Raw genomic sequence first — 20,862 nt, forward strand, 5'->3', positions numbered from 1 at the left:
GGACAATACAAGGACACTCATAATGGCCTCAATATCTCGTATTTCTTCTTATGGAACATTCTGTAAATACTTAACCTAGGAGCTCTCACTCTCTCTTGGTATATATACTCAACTGTAATCTCTTATGAATAATACCAGAATATACATTCTCTACATGATCAACCTCGTAATCGCAGCAGATACATCTTAGATTGATCCCAATCAGCTTCTCAAATATAGTGAATCTTTATGCATAATTCTCCTCTCCAAATGCTTTTGACAACCAAAAACAACATCCATGAAATCATCATATGAGCTGCTATACAGTTGCATCACATTTTTCCCTGCTTGGCTGCTCATAGAATGTAAAATCCACAGATTCTTGTGTATCATCAAACTGCAACTCTTTCACACCTTTGTTTCAACTGACTTGTCTTCTCTCTTGTGTTTTTCATCTTACTCATACATAATTAGCAACCACAAGAAACTTGTCTTGCCTTTGTACTTGACTAGATAATCAGATCCTTCACAAAAACCCACTACCAAAAATTTGTGTTGTTCAGAAGCATCATTATGATTTTATATAGTCTTTGTCTCCAACTGCAGCTCGTGCCAATATTCACAACTTCACTAATCTTTTTAGGTAGCTCATACACCCAACTATCTGTTATCAACGGCAGTTCTCATGTACTAATGAACCTATCTACAATATACGGAGGGGTAGTGCTCTCTTTGAGTCATTCTCTTTCGTCAGAAGACTTGACACACTTGCAAACAAATTATTTCTTCATCATGAATAGCTCCGCAGCAAAATTTTACCCGACAAGCTTGAAACAAGCATTCCGTCAAGCTATCAAATCGTCTATACCTTCTCTCAACACAAAACTTTATAAAAGCACCGGTATAGAAGTTTTCGAATTAACTACTCTGAACCGCCATCATTCGACTTTGTTTCCAGACTCAACATCCAGTACCCTTCTCCCTGAATCTATTTCCACATGTCTGGAGTATCTCTACCAAAATTCATCCCATTCCGATAATGTCTATATCATAGCCGGTCAAATATATAACTTCAGATAAACTGTGCCTAGATCAGTTGAAGAAGCTCTAATAAAATACAAACCAACCGTCCAAATCTCAATCCCACCGTTGAAACTCAAAACAGCATAACCATGAAGATTTCCACTAAATTTCATCCCGATCAGATTACGTTTTGTCCACCAAAAGTTGCCTTAAATCAGACATCTCGAAACTGTTTTATCCTTTCTTCTCTAATCCGTAAATCAATTGTCATTGATGATGATGCAGTTCATATCTCCACTCCTCTTCCTTGGTGAAATCTTTTAGTCTCTTTTTAATCACACAACCTTTTTTACATGACCAATAGATCATCTTTTCCTTAAATATATGATCTCCAAGATTTTACGCTACAACTTCTTGTCTTGAGGCAACTAAAATTCTGCCTGGGAGACAATCTTCAAAAGATGAATAATCTTCATAACTTTAATAGTCTTGCTATTTGCAGCGGAATCTCAGACTTTAGAGTTTCTCAGATAAAAGAAAATCTTGATGTTTGTGGACTTATCACTCTCACTGTAATCACCGCAGTAACATAAATCCAAGCACCACAGAGTGTATGACAAATCCCCATCTTCATGTAATGCGAACACGATATCAAGCAAGAGAGATAGTGAAAGAGAACACTTGTTTTGGTAATTAAGATTGCCTATTTTTGGCTTTTCATTTATCTTAAATAGAAAATACATAAGCAAAGTGATGGAGTCTCAACTCCTACAAACGAGGAAATGGGAAAGTGCAAGAGTTGGTTCCTAAACACAAGGAAGACCACTTCTCTCGTTATTAACTTAACTTGAATCACAAACTAACAAATAAGCAAACCGGTTGAATCAATTGTATCTGCGATTTGGAATCCTTTGCCGGTTCGATCTTCTCTGAACCGGTATCGACCCAACTGTGACTCCATCATTACTCCCCCCACCAACATGAAGCTTGTCCTCAAGATTCACTATCGGAAAACTCATGCGAAACTGATCCCACTCTTCCCAAGTAGCATCTTCCCTTGGTAACCCTTCCCAAAGAACCAGGACTTCCTTTACTGAACCGTTCGCCACTGAAACCATGCGTTCTTCAAGGATCGATTCCGGCTTGAGACGCGCAAGTTACCGCTGGTGCGTAGAGGGGGTAGGGAACTCGATGTCGGAGTATCCGATCCCACGCGTTGTTTAAGTAGCGAGACATGAAAAAAGAGTGAACTTTTGTACCAGGAGGTAAAGCCATACGGTAAGCAACATGCCAAATACATTCCGTGATTTGAAAAGGCCCGTAGTACTTCGTCGAGAGCTTCTGAGAAGTCCGACAAAAAATGGACTGCCGTCGGTAGGGCTGGAGGCGGAGAAAGACCCAATCGCCGATCGCAAAGTGCACCTCACGCCTTTTTGGATATGCCGTCTGTTTCATCCGGTTAGCCACAGCGGACAAGTGTTTCTTAAGATCCCGAAGCAGCTTGTCACGCTCCATTAACTGTTCATCCAACTCGCAAATAGATGATGCGCCTGCCTCATAACCTGCCAGCAAAGGCGGATCACGGCCATAAACCGCCTTGAAGGGCGTAATGCCAATCGACGAGTGGAACGTCGTTTTGTACCAAAATTCCGTCCACGGTAACATAAAACTCCACTGCAACGGACGATCATGGAAATAACAATGAAGGAACTGTTCAATGCATCTGTTGACGACCTCGGTTTGGCCGTCACTCTGTGGATGGTAAGCAGAGGTCATACATAACTTGGTAACCGAGAGCTTCCATAAATCCCGCCAGAAAAAACTAATAAACACCGGATCACGGTCACTGACGATTGATTTTGGATTGATTTTGACATCCCATGAAGCTTAACAACAACTTGGCTGCCACTGATTTGGCCGTGTATGGATGAGCCAGAGGAACCAAGTGTACTGCTTTGGACAATCTGAGGTTGTATGGCGATCTGAGGTTGGAAGGCCATCATAGAAATCCATAGAGAGATCCTCCCATACCAAGGCCGGAATGGGAAGTGGTTGTAAGAGACCGACGGGGGAGAGGCTAGCTGCTTTGGCGCGTTGGCAAACATCACATGCTGCAACGTAATCGCGGAGGATGCGGTGCATAGACGGCCAATAAATCATTTGGGCCAACCTCTTGAAGGTGAAGAGAACGCCAGAATGGCCACCGGCCGGTGTGCCGTGGTACTCGCGCAACAATGACTGCATAAGAGGAGAAGTTGGAGGAATAACCACACGGTTTTTGTATCAAACTAACCCGTTGCAAATAGCATATGGTTGACCCGGAGCCGTTGTGGCTAAGGAGCGTATGCGAGTCAGGTACATGTCGCTGAGCCGAAGGCGTCGGAGATCAATCCACAAGTTTGCTTGTTGACTGCAAATCGTGTGGAGGCAGGGGCTATCATGACGGCGAGAGAGAGCGTCAGCTGCTTTGTTGGTGATGCCCGGTTTGTATTCGATTTCGTAATAATACCTGGCGAGTTTTACTACCCACTTTTGCTGCTCTGTATTGAGGATGCGCTGTTCAAGCAAGAACCGTAAACTGCGTTGGTCGGTTTGTATGGTGAACCGGCGACCGAGCAAGTATGGACGCCAAGTACATATGGCGACAACAATCACGAACATCTCGCGTGCATATGTCGACTAGCTTCGTTTGGCAGGACCGAGAGAGCGACTCATGAATGCGAGAGGGCATCCTTGCTGAGTAAGGACTGCGTCGATGCCGTCGCCCAACGCATCTGTTTGCATAATGAACGGAATCGAAAAATTTCGGAGGGCGAGAGTAGGGGTTGTAGTCATTACTGACTTGAGCAGAACAAAGGCCTTCTCTGCTTCCGGACTCCATTCAAATTTCCCTTTTCGCAGCAAGTTAGTGAGAGAGCGGGCAAGAGTACCGTAGTCACGCACGAACTTACGATAGTAGCCCGTGAACCCCAAGAAGCCGTGTAATTCCGTGATGTTTTTAGGTGTACGCCACTCAGTCATCGCTGAGATCTTGGTTTGGTCGACCTTGACACCTTCACTGGAGATAATGTGCCCAAGATACTCCAATTCCCGTTTATCGAACTCGCACTTCTTACGTTTGACAAATAAACCGTGCTGGCGTAAAATCTCCAAAACTGGTCGCACATGGTCCAAATGGTCGGCCGTACTGCTACTGTAGATGAGAATATCGTTGAACACAAACTTGCTCAAGTAACATCGGAAGATTGAGTTCATGGTGCTTGGAAGGTAGATGGCGCGTTGCATAACCCGAATGGCATAACGAGGTATTCATAATGACCGTTATGCGGAAAAGCTGTCTTGGGAATGTCCGGCTCGTGAACACGAACTTTTTGATAGCCGGCTGTAGAATCAAGCTTCGTAAAGACGACGGCGCCGTGAAGCTCGTCCAACATATCCTCGACCGTTGGGATAGGAATTCGATCTTTGACAGTCGCTGCGTTTAGTGCTCGATAATCCGTACAGAACCTCCACGAACCGTCTTTCTTCTTCACCAAGAGAACCGGGGAGGAGAACGGGCTGGAGCTTAGGCAAATTAGACATGCATCGAGCATGGCTTGGACCGTCTTTTCGATTTATTCTTTCTGAAAATGTGCGTATATATAGGGCCGTACATTGACCGGATCCGAGCCTTCTTTGAGTGCAATGTGGTGCTTGATGTCCCGTCGTGGAGAGAACATCGAGGAAGTATCGAACATGGTTGCATAGTGGACAAGAAGCGCCGCAAAATCATGGGATAGATGTGTATCGGTCGGTGGAGCTGTAGTGACGTCGTGGATGGTGAGTGTGAAAACAGCGAGGCCTTGTTGAGCTTCCTTCTCGATTTCCCGAGAGTGGACTGGGCCAATAACGCATTTCTTTAGCCCAGTAGCTATTCTCTCTTGATCGGCCCACCAAAATTTCATGGACTGGGTCTTCTAGTCACAAACAGTAGGCCCAAGTTGTTCGAGCCAGCTCACACCTAAGACCGCGTCAAGGTCGGACAAGGGAAGACTGAAGAAGTCGATCACGAATTCGCCGCCGGCTATGGTTGTCCCATTGAACGGTGTTGTTGGTGTTAGCTTCACGCCGAGGAGGTTTGCCTCCTTCTCGCACATGAATTTGTGGGTTGCCCCACTGTTGATCAGGGCCACGAGAGAGCGGTGGTTGATGTCGATGCGAACCCATAGTGTCTTCGGTGAGCCCCATCAGGTGAGAGATTGGAGGGAAATTTCGGGTTCAACAATGTCGTGACTGTCGAAACGTTTCGGTCTTTGATTGATGCGTATCGCTGGAGTGCCATTTGGTGCGGAGCTCGGCCGCGGAGTGAACTGTTGCGAGGGCTTGAATTGAAAGCTGCGTTTCTAATTCTGGAGCTCCTCCGTACGGCGAGCCAGACAGATGACATCGCGTAATGTTGTTGGGGCAAACATGAGCACGTGGTTAGCTAAGTTGTCGTGCAAACCTCCCAAAAAAGTTCCCACGAGTGCCTCTTCGGACCAATTGTCAACTTTTTTCTGCAAACGTTCAAACTCTTTTTGGTAGTCCCTTAATGTCCCGGTTTGTCGAATTTTGGACAATGCCATGTGAAATTTTCGCCCTCTGTTGGTCCAAATCGGATCCAAAGTTCTTCTTAAATGTCGCCCAAGGAGCTTCTAATGGATGAACCTACAGTTTCTTCACCGTTGCAAGCCACCATTCGTTGGCCTCTTCCATGAGATGGAATGCTGCAAAACTAACGCGTTGATCGTCAGGAATTTCCTGGTTTACGACAAACTGTTTGACCTTAGAAAGCCATTTAGTTGGGTCGCCGCCGTTGAAACGTGGAATGTCCAATTTGACTCTTGGGTGACGGGGCTGGTTCAACGGTGGTTCCTGTTGCACTGGTCGGTCAAATGTCGGGGTCGGGTTTGGGTAGGCCTCCTGGGCGTCGCTCGATACGTTGGTCACTGGGTCCACTCTCGCGATGTGTCACCAATAATTGGCGCATCTCAGTTATCGATGGCGAGAGAGCTCTCTATGCCCTGGAATCGTTCATCGAAGGAGGTCTCCAGACGGTTGATCTTCTCGGTGAGGAATTCCATACGTTTTTTGTTAGTGGGTGTCGAATGAATGGTGTTGTCAGAAGCCATGATCGGTTTGTTAGAGTTTTTGGTTTTCTGTGGTGGAATGGTTGGTGGAACGGAAGAGTGTGGAGGAATGAACGTGAGAGAAAGGAAAAAAAAAATTCTGCTAGCGTTGATTCAAGGAATGCCGCCACAGAAGCAAGGAAATTGCTCTGATACCAAAATGATGCGAACACGATATCAAGCAAGAGAGATAGTGAAAGAGAACACTTGTTTTGGCAATTAAGATTGCCTATTTTTGGCTTTCATTTATTTTAAATAGAAAATACAGAAGCAAAGTGATGGAGTCTCAACTCCTACAAACAAGGAAATGGGAAAGTGCAAGAGTTGGTTTCTAAACACAAGGAAGACCACTTCTCTCGTTATTAACTTAACTTGAATCACAAAGTAACAAATAAGCAAACCGGTTGAATCAATTTTATTTGCGATTTGGAATCCTTTGCCAGTTTGATCTTCTCTGAACCGGTACCGACCCAACTGTGAGTCCATCATCATGACTCTTTATTACTAAGAAGATTTGTCATAGAAAACTCAGCAATCTCTCAATTAGAACAAATCAAACGATAAATTGAACCAATGTTCGTAAAACAAGGATTCACTTCTCAAATTACTGGAGCATATAAGAAGAAACAGCTCAAGCGACAATGAGGAACACACCTAGAGAATCCATAAAGAATTCTCAAACACACAGACTACAAACTTTCATAATTTTCATCAATGACTCCCAAATCTGTTTTTGCTTCCCTTTAACACAGCGTTCTTCACCTTCTTAAGCTCTAATGATCCCAGCCGTTGATACAAACTTATAATCTCCACCCTCCACGTGTCTCATACTTCTTAACCCTCCTTTTCCTATATCAAGATCTTTGCTTTCACCGCGACGAAATTTGAATCAGCCACAGATATAATTGAAGAACTCTTGAACTAAAACTTTTCCATCAGTCTTGATGCAGAGCAAAAACGAAGTGGCAAACAAACCCAGGAAAATTATAAATATTGGTGACAACATCCACACCAGTCATATGAAGCCACAGCAAGAAGCGGATCACGATTTGGGTTTACCGTTTGTGAGTTATGATCAAATTTGCAAGACAGCTCCTATACAAGCGATTTCCCATTAAACCATAAGGCATCAGAAGGTGTTATCTACATCAACGGAAAGATCTAGCTCTCAAGTTTCCAGAACACCTTTGGTAGCGCAAATCCGAGGTCTGTAGTCAAAGTAACTGAACAAGAAAGTAGCACCCGAGAAAGAAAACTGTACTTGAAAAACAATTCACAGCACAACCATCAACACACTTCCAAATCAGACTTCAACCAATTAAGAAGCAGACTTCCTTCTTCGCGGCTTCTCCACATCCGAATTGACAACACTTCGTGTCTCCTCCTGCGAATTACTTCACATAACTGTACGTTGTGAAATGTTGATGTATTCCTCTGATCTCTTACCCATCCTAAGTGGAGAATATGGTAACAGAGACGTGTGTCTCTCTCTCTCAGAACTCTTTATGAACATCCTACAAGCTTGAGCTCTCTAGTTTCAGCATCACATCTTGAGTGCTGTTCTAAGATTTCAAAAATCTTCACATTCCTTTTGTGAGATACACCTCAAATTAACTCCTTAAGAAGACCATCTAGGTTCTCAAACTCTTCTTTCTTAAAATTCCTGAACAGCAACCTCAAAACTTTTTCCGGTCTTTCTTTCTTATGAATTTAGCTATCATCTTGACAGACGGCAAGAGCTTCTCCCAATAATCACTTTTGATTGTGCTTCAGCAGTCATCTCATTTTTAATGCTTGAATGATTCTTCAACTTAAAACACCATCAAGAGGAGATATCACTCCATGTCTTACTTTAAATAACCTCTTTTCTGTTGATTACATTGCCAATAATGAAAACTAACTTGAGAAGAGAACCCTTTGAAATATATAACCAAAACTGTATATGGGCACATCAGTTTTAACTAAGATTTAGAACAAGCCCATCAGATAGCTTCGACAGGTGACAAATAAAAGCTGATTTTCTTCACCATAATCTCCACCTATGAGCTCAACGACTCGCAGATCTTTCACTTAATCTCAACGATTCTCAAACTCAATTTCTGGTTGTGAGAAGAAGCTTTAATCCATTCACAATTTCTTCTCTTTTCTTCTCACAAATTAGAAATCTCAAAACTAAAAGCACCTTTATTTCTTCTCCATCACACCACATGTTAAACCCCTGGTGTGTTATGTCGAACTCAGAAAAAACTTTCTGTTGATTTCTTGAATTGTTGGACCGAGATGGATATTCACAATAAAACAGGCCCATGTAGTATCATCAGGTCCATGTAAAGTTAACAGAAGCCCAAACATAAACATAAGATTGGTAACTCTTCCTTCTTCGTCTTTCTTCTTCTCCATGCTTGACTTATAATCAGAAGCAAACTAGATTTTGATCAATGCTTTCCAGACGATTATTCATAGCAAAAGATATATTTCCAGACGACTATTCATAGCAATAGACATACTCGTATTAGCAACCGTCGCTTGTCGGTACGTGAATCACCTTAGGCAAACACACAACTAATTCTTTCTTAACCGCTAGTCACACATCCAAGATCAAACACCCGAAACGAGAACAAATCCCTGTCGAGAACCCGCTCGGATACCAATTGAAAGTGCACATGTGTGACTAATTAAACTATGTATGTGTATGATCGACTTCGAGTTGTATGAGCATAAAGTAAATAAGAGACAAGCTTTGTTAACAAAGTTCCGATAACCTACATCCCCAAGACCTTGGCAGATTTCATTAACTAGAAAAGTCCGCAACCTACAATTGCTATATGGAATCCACCAACTCTTTCCTAGAATTACAATGACAGAAGACTACCACTAATTGTCTTTTCCGACTAGTGCAAATCTTCTACAAAACCATGAAAATATCTCTCTATCTTGTTGATGGGGCGACGTCACACACCTTGTGTGCATCTCTCGTGAATACCCTGAGGCGTGCAGGTCTTCATGAAGCGCCCTCTTGGTATTTATAACAATTTCTCAACTCTAGAGTTGACAATCTTCCTATTCCACACCAATAGGAAGTTTCCTATTTCTTCACCAAATATGAATTGACAAATTTCCTTTGTTCTTTATAAATAAGAAAATTTGTCTTTCACGTTCTCATCTTGAATGTACTATTCAAGATGTTTATCTAGCTCAGCAACCGCCTCTTGGCTTGTCCAAGTTGGTCAAAAACTTCTGTACTCCGACTCTTCAAGTAGTCACACAACTCGGCTTCTTGTACTGCCTCTTGTACTACTTCACGTACCCGCACAACTCACCTTCTTGTACAACTTTCTGTATTGACGTCAAAACTAGTACAAGCACTGCTTTATCTTTTGTCAGTTATATCCATTCACTTCATGTATCATTGTAATCTCTTGACATACTGAGATAGCTTATAAAACTCATTCAACACCACATCTTCAATCTCTCCCTTTTTGATTGAGTTTTATAATCCAAGCGCCTTATAAAACTAGTCAACACAACATCTCCAATCTCTCCCTTGATGATTGCGTTTTATAATTCATGCATCGCCTTAAAACCAGTCAGCATCACATGCATCACATGCCTTTTTTTTTAATGCGTAGCCTTAAATACTCTTTGATATTGTGATATGAAAATTTCCTTCTCACAATTGATTGTTGAATCCTCACAAAACTCCACCAGATCATCACCCACATACTTCTTCTGACCAACATTTATAATCAGCAAATTTCCACAGTTCATCAAACAATGCAACTGGTTTCCTCTGACATTCATGGAGCATCTTCTACATGATTCCTTATAATTTCCTCTCTGAAGCAAAACATTAAGCTCTCCAAAAAAATTCCTGCAAAGCTTCTCTAAAACCACCATCTAATCAACAAAAACCCAACATAAACTGTGGTTGCAATGTTTCCAGCATGAAGCTCTATTGATTTTTTTTGTCAACTCTGATCAACCGTAATCGCAGCAGATACATCTTAGATTGATCCCAATCAGCTTCTCAAATATAGTGAATATTTATGCATAATTCTCCTCTCCAAATGCTTTTCTTGACAACCAAAAACAACATCCATGAATTGATCATATGAGCTGCTATACGATGGATAACACTCCCCCTACACAGTTGCATCACATTCTTCCCTGCTTGGCTGCTCATAGAATGTAAAATCCACAGATTCTTGTGTATCATCAAACTGCAACTATTTCACACCTTTGTTTCAACTGACTTGTCTTCTCTCTTGTGTTTTTCATCTTACTTATAAATAATTAGCAAACACAAGAAACTTGTCTTGCCTTTGTACTTGACTAGATAATCAGATCCTTCACAAAAACCCACTACCAAAATTTGTGTTTTTCAGAAGCATCATTATGATTTTATATAGTCTTTGTTTCCAACTGCAGCTCGTGCCAATATTCATAACTTCACTAATCTTCTTAGGTAGCTCATACACCCAACTATCTGTTATCAACGGCAGTTCTCATGTACTAATGAACCTATCTACAATATACGGAGGGGTAGTGCTCTCTTTGAGTCATTCTCTTTCGTCAGAAGACTTGACACACTTGCAAACAAATTATTTCTTCATCATGAATAGCTCCGCAGCAAAATTTTACCCGACAAGCTTCAAACAAGCATTCCGTCCAGCTATCAAATCGTCTATACCTTCTCTCAACACAAAACTTTATAAAATCACCGGTAGAGAAGTTTTCGAATTAACTACTCTGAACCGCCTTCATTCGACTATGTTTCCGGACTCAACATCCAGTACCCTTCTCCCTGAATCTATTTCCACATGTCTGGAGTATCTCTACCAAAATTCATCCCATTCCGATAATGTCTATATCATAGCCGGTCAAATCTATAACTTCAGATAAACTGTGCCTAGATCAGTTGAAGAAGCTCTAATAAAATACAAACCAACCGTCCAAATCTCAATCCCACCGTTGAAACTCAAAACAGCATAACCATGAAGATTTCCACCAAATTTCATCCCGATCAGATTACGTTTTGTCCACCAAAGGTTGCCTTAAATCAGACATCTCGAAACTGTTTTATCCTTTCTTCTCTAATCCGTAAATCAATTGTCATTGATGATGATGCAGTTCATATCTCCACTCCTCTTCCTTGGTGAAATCTTTTAGTCTCTTTTTAATCACACAACCTTCTTTACATGACCAATAGATCATCGTTTCCTTAAATATATGATCTCCAAGATTTTACGCTACAACTTCTTGTCTTGAGGCAACTAAAATTCTGCCTGGGAGACAATCTTCAAAAGATGAATAATCGTCATAACTTTAATCGTCTTGCTATTTGCAGCGGAATCTCAGACTTTAGAGTTTCTCAGATAAAAGAAAATCTTGATGTTTGTGGACTTATCACTCTCACTGTAATCACCGCAGTAACATAAATCCAAGCACCACAGAGTGTATGACAAATCCCCATCTTCATGTAATGCGAACACGGTATCAAGCAAGAGAGATAGTGAAAGAGAACACTTGTTTTGGCAATTAAGATTGCCTATTTTTGGCTTTTCATTTATCTTAAATAGAAAATACATAAGCAAAGTGATGGAGTCTCAACTCCTACAAACGAGGAAATGGGAAAGTGCAAGAGTTGGTTCCTAAACACAAGGAAGACCACTTCTCTCGTTATTAACTTAACTTGAATCACAAACTAACAAATAAGCAAACCGGTTGAATCAATTGTATCTGCGATTTGGAATCCTTTGCCGGTTCGATCTTCTCTGAACCGGTATCGACCCAACTGTGACTCCATCATTACTCCCCCCATCAACATGAAGCTTGTCCTCAAGATTCACTATCCGAAAACTCATGCGAAACTGATCCCACTCTTCCCAAGTAGCATCTTCCCTTGGTAACCCTTCCCAAAGAACCAGGACTTCCTTTACTGAACCGTTCGCGACTGAAACCATGCGTTCTTCAAGGATCGATTCCGGGTTGAGACGCGCAAGTTACCGCTGGTGCGTAGAGGGGGTAGGGAACTCGATGTCGGAGTATCCGATCCCACGCGTTGTTTAAGTAGCGAGACATGAAAAACAGAGTGAACTTTTGTACTAGGAGGTAAAGCCAAACGGTAAGCAACATGCCCAATACATTCTGTGATTTGAAAAAGCCCGTAGTACTTCGTCGAGAGCTTCTGAGAAGTCCGACAAAAAATGGACTACCGTCGGTAGGACTGGAGGCGGAGAAAGACCCAATCGCCGATCGCAAAGTGCACCTCACGCCTTTTTGGATATGCCGTCTGTTTCATCCGGTTAGCCACAGCGGACAAGTGTTTCTTAAGATCCCGAAGCAGCTCGTCACGCTCCAGTAACTGTTCATCCAACTTGCGGATAGGTGATGCGCCTGCCTCATAACCTGCCAGCAAAGGCGGACCACGGCCATAAACCGCCTTGAAGGGCGTCATGCCAATCGACGAGTGGAACGTCGTGTCGTACCAAAATTCCGTCCACGGTAACATAAAACTCCACTGCAACGGACGATCATGGAAAAAACAATGAAGGAACTGTTCAATGCATCTGTTGACGACCTCGGTTTGGCCGTCACTCTGTGGATGGTAAGCAGAGGTCATACATAACTTGGTAACCGAGAGCTTCCATAAATCCCGCCAGAAAAAACTAATAAACACCGGATCACGGTCACTGACGATTGATTTTGGATTGATTTTGGCATCCCATGAAGCTTAACCACAAACTCAACAACTTGGGTGCCACTGATTTGGCCGTGTATGGATGAGCCAGAGGAACCAAGTGTGCTGCTTTGGACAATCTGAGGTTGTATGGCTATCTGAGGTTGGAAGGCCATCATAGAAATCCATAGAGAGATCCTCCCATACCAGGGCCGGAATGGGAAGTGGTTGTAAGAGACTGACGGGGGAGAGGCTAGCTGCTTTGGCGCGTTGGCAAACATCACATGCCGCAACGTAATCGCGGAGGATGCGGTGCATAGACGGCCAATAAAACATTTGGGCCAACCTCTTGAAGGTGCAGAGAACGCCAGAATGGCCACCGGCCGGTGTGTCGTGGTACTCGCGCAACAATGACTGCATAAGAGGAGAAGTTGGAGGAATAACCACACGGTTTTTGTAGCAAACTAACCCGTTGCAAATAGCATATGGTTGACCCGGAGCCGTTGTGGCTAAGGAGCGTATGCGAGTCAGGTACATGTCGCTGAGCTGAAGGTGTCGGAGATCAATCCACAAGTTTGCTTGTTGACTGCAAATCGTGTGGAGGCAGGGGCTATCATGACGGCGAGAGAGAGCGTCATCTGCTTTGTTGGTGATGCCCGGTTTGTATTCGATTTCGTAATCATACCTGGCGAGTTTTACTACCCACTTTTGCTGCTCCGTAGTGAGGATGCGCTGTTCAAGCAAGAACCGTAAATTGCGTTGGTTGGTTTGTATGGTGAACCGGCGACCGAGCAAGTATGGACGCCAAGTACGTATGGCGACAAAAATCACGAGCATCTCGCGTGCATATGTCGACTAGCTTCGATTGGCAGGACCGAGAGAGCGACTCATGAATGCGAGAGGGCATCCTTGCTGAGTAAGGACTGCGCCGATGCCGTCGCCCGACGCATCTTTTTGAATAATGAACGGAATCAAAAAATTTTGGAGGGCGAGAGTAGGGGTTGTAGTCATTACTGACTTGAGCAGCACAAAGGCCTTCTCTGCTTCCGGACTCCATTCCAATTTCCCTTTTCGCAGCAAGTTAGTGAGAGAGCGGGCAAGAGTATCGTAGTCACGCACGAACTTACGATAGTAGCCAGTGAACCCCAAGAAGCCACGTAATTCCGTGATGTTTTTAGGTGTACGCCACTCCGTCATCGCTGCGATCTTGGTTTGGTCGACCTTGACACCTTAACCGGAGATTATGTGCCCAAGATACTCCAATTCCCGTTTATCGAACTTGCACTTCTTACGTTTGACAAATAAACCGTGCTGGCGTAAAATCTCCAAAACTGGTCGCACATGGTCCAAATGGTCGGTCGTGCTGCTACTGTAGATGAGAATATCGTTGAACACAAACTTGCTCAAGTAACATCGGAAGATTGAGTTCATGAGTGCTTGGAAGGTAGATGGCGCGTTGCATAACCCGAATGGCATAACGAGGTATTCGTAATGACCGTTATGCGTACGAAAAGCTGTCTTGGGAATGTCCGGCTCGTGAACACGAACTTTGTGATAGCCGGCTGTCAAATCAAGCTTGGTAAAGACGACGGCGCCGTGAAGCTCGTCCAACATATCCTCGACCGTTGGGATAGGAAATCGATCTTTGACAGTCGCTGCGTTTAGTGCTCGATAATCCGTACAGAACCTTCACGAACCGTCTTTCTTCTTCACCAAGAGAACCAGGGAGGAGAACGGGCTGGAGCTTGCTTCAGCTTTTGTCAAAAACAGAACGTCTCAACTCTGTCAGAATATACCAGCTCATCGTCACATCTATTTTAATTGGTTGGACATGCAAAAACGTTCCTTTGAAAGATGTGAAAGATGGGAAGTCTCCTTCTCTTTGAAAAGCTCAAATAATGCAACTGGTTTCATCTAACATTCATGGAGCATCTTCTACATGATTCCTTATAATTTCCTCTCTGAAGCAAAACATTAAGCTCTCCAAAAAAATTCCTGCAAAGCTTCTCTAAAACCACCATCTAATCAACAAAAACCCAACATAAACTGTGGTTGCAATGTTTCCAGCATGAAGCTCTATTGATTTTTTTTGTCAACTCTGATCAACCGTAATCGCAGCAGATACATCTTAGATTGATCCCAATCAGCTTCTCAAATATAGTGAATATTTATGCATAATTCTCCTCTCCAAATGCTTTTCTTGACAACCAAAAACAACATCCATGAATTGATCATATGAGCTGCTATACGATGGATAACACTCCCCCTACACAGTTGCATCACATTCTTCCCTGCTTGGCTGCTCATAGAATGTAAAATCCACAGATTCTTGTGTATCATCAAACTGCAACTATTTCACACCTTTGTTTCAACTGACTTGTCTTCTCTCTTGTGTTTTTCATCTTACTCATACATAATTAGCAACCACAAGAAACTTGTCTTGCCTTTGTACTTGACTAGATAATCAGATCCTTCACAAAAACCCACTACCAAAATTTGTGTTGTTCAAAAGCATCATTATGATTTTATATAGTCTTTGTCTCCAACTGCAGCTCGTGCCAATATTTACAACTTCACTAATCTTCTTAGGTAGCTCATACACCCAACTTCTGTTATCAACGGCAGTTCTCATGTACTAATGAACCTATCTACAATATACGGAGGGGTAGTGCTCTCTTTGAGTCATTCTCTTTCGTCAGAAGACTTGACACACTTGCAAACAAATTATTTCTTCATCATGAATAGCTCCGCAGCAAAATTTTACCCGACAAGCTTCAAACAAGCACTCCATCAAGCTATCAAATCGTCTATACCTTCTCTCAACACAAAACTTTATAAAAAGCACCGGTATAGAAGTTTTCGAATTAACTACTCTGAACCGCCATCATTCGACTATGTTTCAGGACTCAAAATCCAGTGCCCTTATCCCTGAATCTATTTCCACATGTCTGGAGTATCTCTACCAAAATTCATCCCATTCTGATAATGTCTATATCATAGCCGGTCAAATCTGAAACTTCAAATAAACTGTGCCTAGATCAGTTGAAGAAGCTCTAATAAAATACAAACCAACCGTCCAAATCTCAATCCCACCGTTGAAACTCAAAACAGCATAACCATGAAGCTTTCCACCAAATTTCATCCCGATCAGATTACGTTTTAGCCACCAAAAATTGCCTTAAATCAGACATCTCGAAACTGTTTTATCCTTTCTTCTCTAATCCGTAAATCAATTGTCATTGATGATGATGCAGTTCATATCTCCACTCCTCTTCCTTGGTGAAATCTTTTAGTCTCTTTTTAATCACACAACCTTCTTTACATGACCAATAGATCATCGTTTCCTTAAATATATGATCTCCAAGATTTTACGCTACAATTTCTTGTCTTGAGGCAAGCACCACATAGTGTATGACAAATGCCCATCTTCATGACTCTTTATTACTAAGAAGATCTTTTCTTTCACCGCCACGAATTTGAATCAGCCACAGACATAATTGAACAACTCTTGAACTAAAACTTTTCCATCAGCCTTGCTGCAGAGCAAAAACGAAGTGGCAAACAAACCCAGGAAAAATTATAAATTTTGGTTACAACATCCACACCAGTCATATGAAGCCACATGAAGAAGCAGATCACGATTTGGGTTTACGGTTTGTGAGTTATGATCAAATTCGCAAGACAGCTCCTATACAATACAAACCTACAAGAAGCCAAGTTTGAAAGCGATTTCCCATCAAATCATAAGGCATCAGAAGGTGTTATCTACATCAATGGAAAGATCTAGCTCTCAAGTTTTCAGAACACCTTTGGTAGCGCAAATCCGAGTTCTGTAGTCAAAGTAACTGAAGAAGAAAATAACACCCGAGAAAGAAAACTGTACTTGAAAAACAATTCACAGCACAACCATCAACACACTTCCAAATCAGACTTCAACCAATTAAGAAGCAGACTACCAAATCACTTCCTTCTTCGTGGTTTCTCCACATCCGAATTGACAACACTTCGTGTCTCCTCCTGCGAATTACTTTACATAACTGAACGTTGTGAAATGTTGATGCATTCCTCTGATCTCTTACCCATCCTAAGTGGAGAAGATGGTAACAGCTGCGGAGCACGGGGACTGCTGTGAGATGCCGTTTCACGTCCCGGAAACGTCTTGGGGACGGAATCCTCAAAGGGTCGCCGGCGAGACGTCTCACTGCCGTTTCATGAACAACGGAGTCGGCAACCCAAAACATGAAACGGGACGTGTTGAAATTAGAGAAGTTTCAGAAACGTATCATGAATATTTAAGCGCACATGTTAAATAAATAACAAATTAATTATTTTTTCAATAAAAATTCAAACAAAAAAAGGAATTTTAAGAGACATCTAGGGTTTTTACCATAATATAAGCGATTCAATCTCCTTCTTCTTTTTTTTTTTGTCCACAACTCATCGCCTTCTCTAAAGCTGTCTAAAGTCTAAACTCTCATCAAGGAACCAACACCTTCTCTTATCAACACTGAAACGCTTTCACGATCGTTCATCAGTCATCAGTCATCACGTTACTGTAAGTTAATTTTCTTCTTCTTCTTCTTCTTCTTCTTCTTCTTCTTCTTCTTCTTCTTCTTCTTCTTCTTTTTACATAAAATTTTGATTGAGTTTATTGATCGTGAAACGTAAGCCCACGTGATCGTTAATAATTGAGTTTATTTGTTAATTAATAAATTTATATAGATTTTGGTGTATGTATTGTATCATATATGTTTTTGGTGAGTATCGTCTATAATCTGTTTTTTTTAGTGCGAGTATCATATATGTTTTTTTATAATAATAAATCATGCCATCTTCTCAATTTTAATTAAATATTATATTGTTTAATCAGATGAGTAATCCTCAAGCATCAAGTGAGAATGTTGGTAGTAGCGCGGACAATGAAGGTGATGAAACTCGTAGTCCATTATGGAAGTATGTGACTAAAATACTTTTGTAAGGAAGAGCGACAAGGTTCATTTACTAGAGTTAAAGCTCACTTGCTTGGAATAACAAATAAGGGAGTCGCTGTTTGTAAGAAAGTGACGATGATTGAAAGGGGAGATATGAAAGCATTGCAAGACGCGTTTGAGGACAAGAAAAAGGAGTCTAGACCAAAAGACGTGTCTTTACCTTGTGAATCGAATTCTGCTTTCAAGAAAAGAAAATCTAGCTTTTCACCCATTGAAAAAGCATTTGGTGTTGCAGTCAGGGACCAATTGGATGAAGAAATTGCCATAATGTTTTATACTGGAGGTTTGGCTTTTAATTTAGCAAGGAATCCTCACTACCATAGGTCTTATCAGTTTGTTGCTGCCAACAAAATTGATGGATATGTGCCTCCGGGTTATAATAAGTTGAGGACGACGTTGTTACAGAAAGAGAGAAACCATGTTGAGGGATTATTGGTACCGCTTAAGTCAACCTGGAGAGAAAAAGGGATGAAAATTGTGTCTGATGGTTGGAGTGATCCTACAAGAAAACCTTTGATTAATTTCATTGGTATTTCTGGAAGTGCTCCTCTATTTCTCAAGGCTGTGGATTGCTTTGGCGAAGTTAAAGATAAGTTCTTCATTTCTAATTTAATGAAAGAAGTTATTAATGAAGTGGGTCATCAAAAAGTTGTGCAAATCATCACTGACAATGCAGCAAATTGTAAGGCGGCTGGAGAGATTATTGAATGTTCTTATCCTCACATTTATTGGACGCCTTGTGTTGTACATACGTTGAATCTTGCATTGAAGAATATATGTGCAGCAAGGAATGTGGAATCAAATCTTGAGAGATATGAGGCGTGCAATTGGATAACACATGTTCTTGCAATAAAAATTATATCATGAACCACAACATGAGACTAGCAATCTTTAGTAAGTTCTCTCCTCTTAAGTTACTTTCGGTGGCTGATACTCGTTAAGTTACCGTAACAGAGACGTGTGTCTCTCTCTCTCATGAACTCTTTATGAAGCTCTCTAGTCTCTCCTTTAGAGAATTACTAAGCTTTAACAACCCATTTCAGCATCACATCTTGAGTACTGTTCTAAGATTTCAAGAATCTTTACCTTCCCTTTGTGAGATACACCTCGAATTAACTCCTTAAGAAGACCATCTAGATTCTCAAACTCTTCTTTCTTAAAATTCCTGAACAGCAACCTCAAAACTTTTTCCGGTCTTTCTTTCTTATGAATTTAGCTATCATCTTTACAGATGGCAAGAACTTTTGATTCTGCTTCAGCAGTCATCTCATTCTTTATGCTTGAATGATTCTTCAACTTAAAATACCTTGTTTTTTTCAAATTGCAATAAACCATCAAGAGGAGATAGCACTCCATGTCTTACTTTAAATCACCTCTTTTCTGTTGATTACATTACCAATAATCAAAAATAACTTGAGAAGAGAACGCTTTGAAATATAGTATCAAAACAGTATATGGGCACATCAGTTTTAACTAAGATTTAGAGCAACCCCATCAGATAGCTTCGACACGTGACAAATCAAAGCTGATTTTTTTCACCATAATCTCCACCTATGAGCTCAACGACTCGCAAATCTTTCACTTAATCTCAACATAGATGAAGATTCTCAAACTCAGTTTCTGGTTGTGAGAAGAAGCTTTAATCCATTCCAATTTCTTCTCTTTTCTTCTCACAAATTAGAAATCTCAAAACAAAAAGCACATTTATTTCTTCTCCATCACACCACATGTTAAACCCCTGGTGTGTTATGTCAAACTCAAGACAAAAACTTTCTGTTGATTTCTTGAATCACTACCTGTTGGGCCGAGATGGATATTCATAATAAAACAGGCCCATGTAGTATCATCAAGTCCATGTAAAGTTAACAGAAGCTCAAACATAAACATAAGATCGGTAACTCTTTTTTTGGTAAAAGAGTTACCGATAATCAGAAGATCGGTAACTCTTCCTTCTTCGTCTTTCTTCTTCTCCACGCTTGACTTATAATCAGAAGCAAACTAGATTTTATTCAATGCTGTGAAGTAAACAGAGGCTAAAGTTTCCACCTTTAGCTTGAATAAACACAAACCAAAGATTCTGTAGACAACCAAGATTGAAACCTGAAAAGAAACTTCAACACAACCACAACTACAACAACAGATTCAAGAACCAGCAAATAGAGCAAAATTAAGCTAAGAACCTAGTTCACGTCAAACCGACCCTACGTCTGGGCCGGGAACTGTCTCCCGGAATCCACTATATCACTGAGTTTACAAGAGATCTCTCACCCACAAAGCCCCTGTACAAAAGCTCTCTCTAAGATTCACTCTCTTACACTCAAACTGTTTCCCCAAGAACAAAGACAATGCTTACACTCTGTATTTGTTCTCACGCTTTCTTGCTGCCTATCTCAATACGAATGCACAGCTTTCATAGCCTCTCCAAACCTTAACTTAGGCTCCTATCACGCTCCTTCTGTAGCTTCCAAGATGTTGCCATCTGTTTTTGGCATTTCTTCTCAGTTTGTAAAACCTGCAATTTTACAAAGAGACAAGAGTTGCTTTTGCTGTTTGTTGTTCCTTTTATAAGCAAGGCAAAACAAGTACTCTTTGTCTTGTGGGCCTGCATATAAGCTAGAGTCTTGCTGAGCTGGCATTAATTCCTCATCACACTTCTATTTGTTATGTTCTTCATCACTAAAACCCAACAAATCTCCACCTAGTGATGTAAGAGCATAACAAGGATGACTTTGAGTTATGAAACCTGACTTGAGATAGATTGTAATGACATAGTTTCTGGATTCCCTTCCCGGTCCTGAGTATGGTTACTCAGCCTTGACCCGCAGTAAGTTCAATGCTGCTTGAAACTTACAAATAGGCACAATCTTAGTGAAGATGTCTGCAGGATTACTCATGTTAGAAATCTTTACCACTTCCACAACTCCATTTGCAATGACTTCCCGGATCTTGTGGTATTTTATGTCAATATGCTTCGTTCTCTCGTGATGCACATTGTTCTTTGATAAGGCTATAGCACTTTGGGAGTCGCAGAATATCTCCACAC

General features: G+C 41.4%; 1 protein-coding gene across 1 annotated transcript; it reads left to right on the top strand.

Moving 5' to 3' along the window:
- Positions 1 to 17,894: 17,894 nt before the first annotated feature.
- Positions 17,895 to 18,686, top strand: LOC111832365. Its single transcript, XM_023788676.1, has one exon. It carries the CDS (start codon positions 17,895 to 17,897, stop codon positions 18,684 to 18,686), a length of 792 nt encoding a protein of 263 aa, XP_023644444.1.
- The last annotated feature ends 2,176 nt before the right edge of the window (positions 18,687 to 20,862 follow it).

Source organism: Capsella rubella, unplaced genomic scaffold (genome assembly GCF_000375325.1).
Source record: "Capsella rubella cultivar Monte Gargano unplaced genomic scaffold, Caprub1_0 scaffold_1, whole genome shotgun sequence".
NCBI lineage: Eukaryota > Viridiplantae > Streptophyta > Magnoliopsida > Brassicales > Brassicaceae > Capsella > Capsella rubella.

What these genes read in the sequence shown, in the direction of transcription:
- LOC111832365 (XM_023788676.1), top strand. Translation starts at nt 17,895, where the DNA reads ATGATTGAAAGGGGAGATATGAAAGCATTGCAAGACGCGTTTGAGGAC.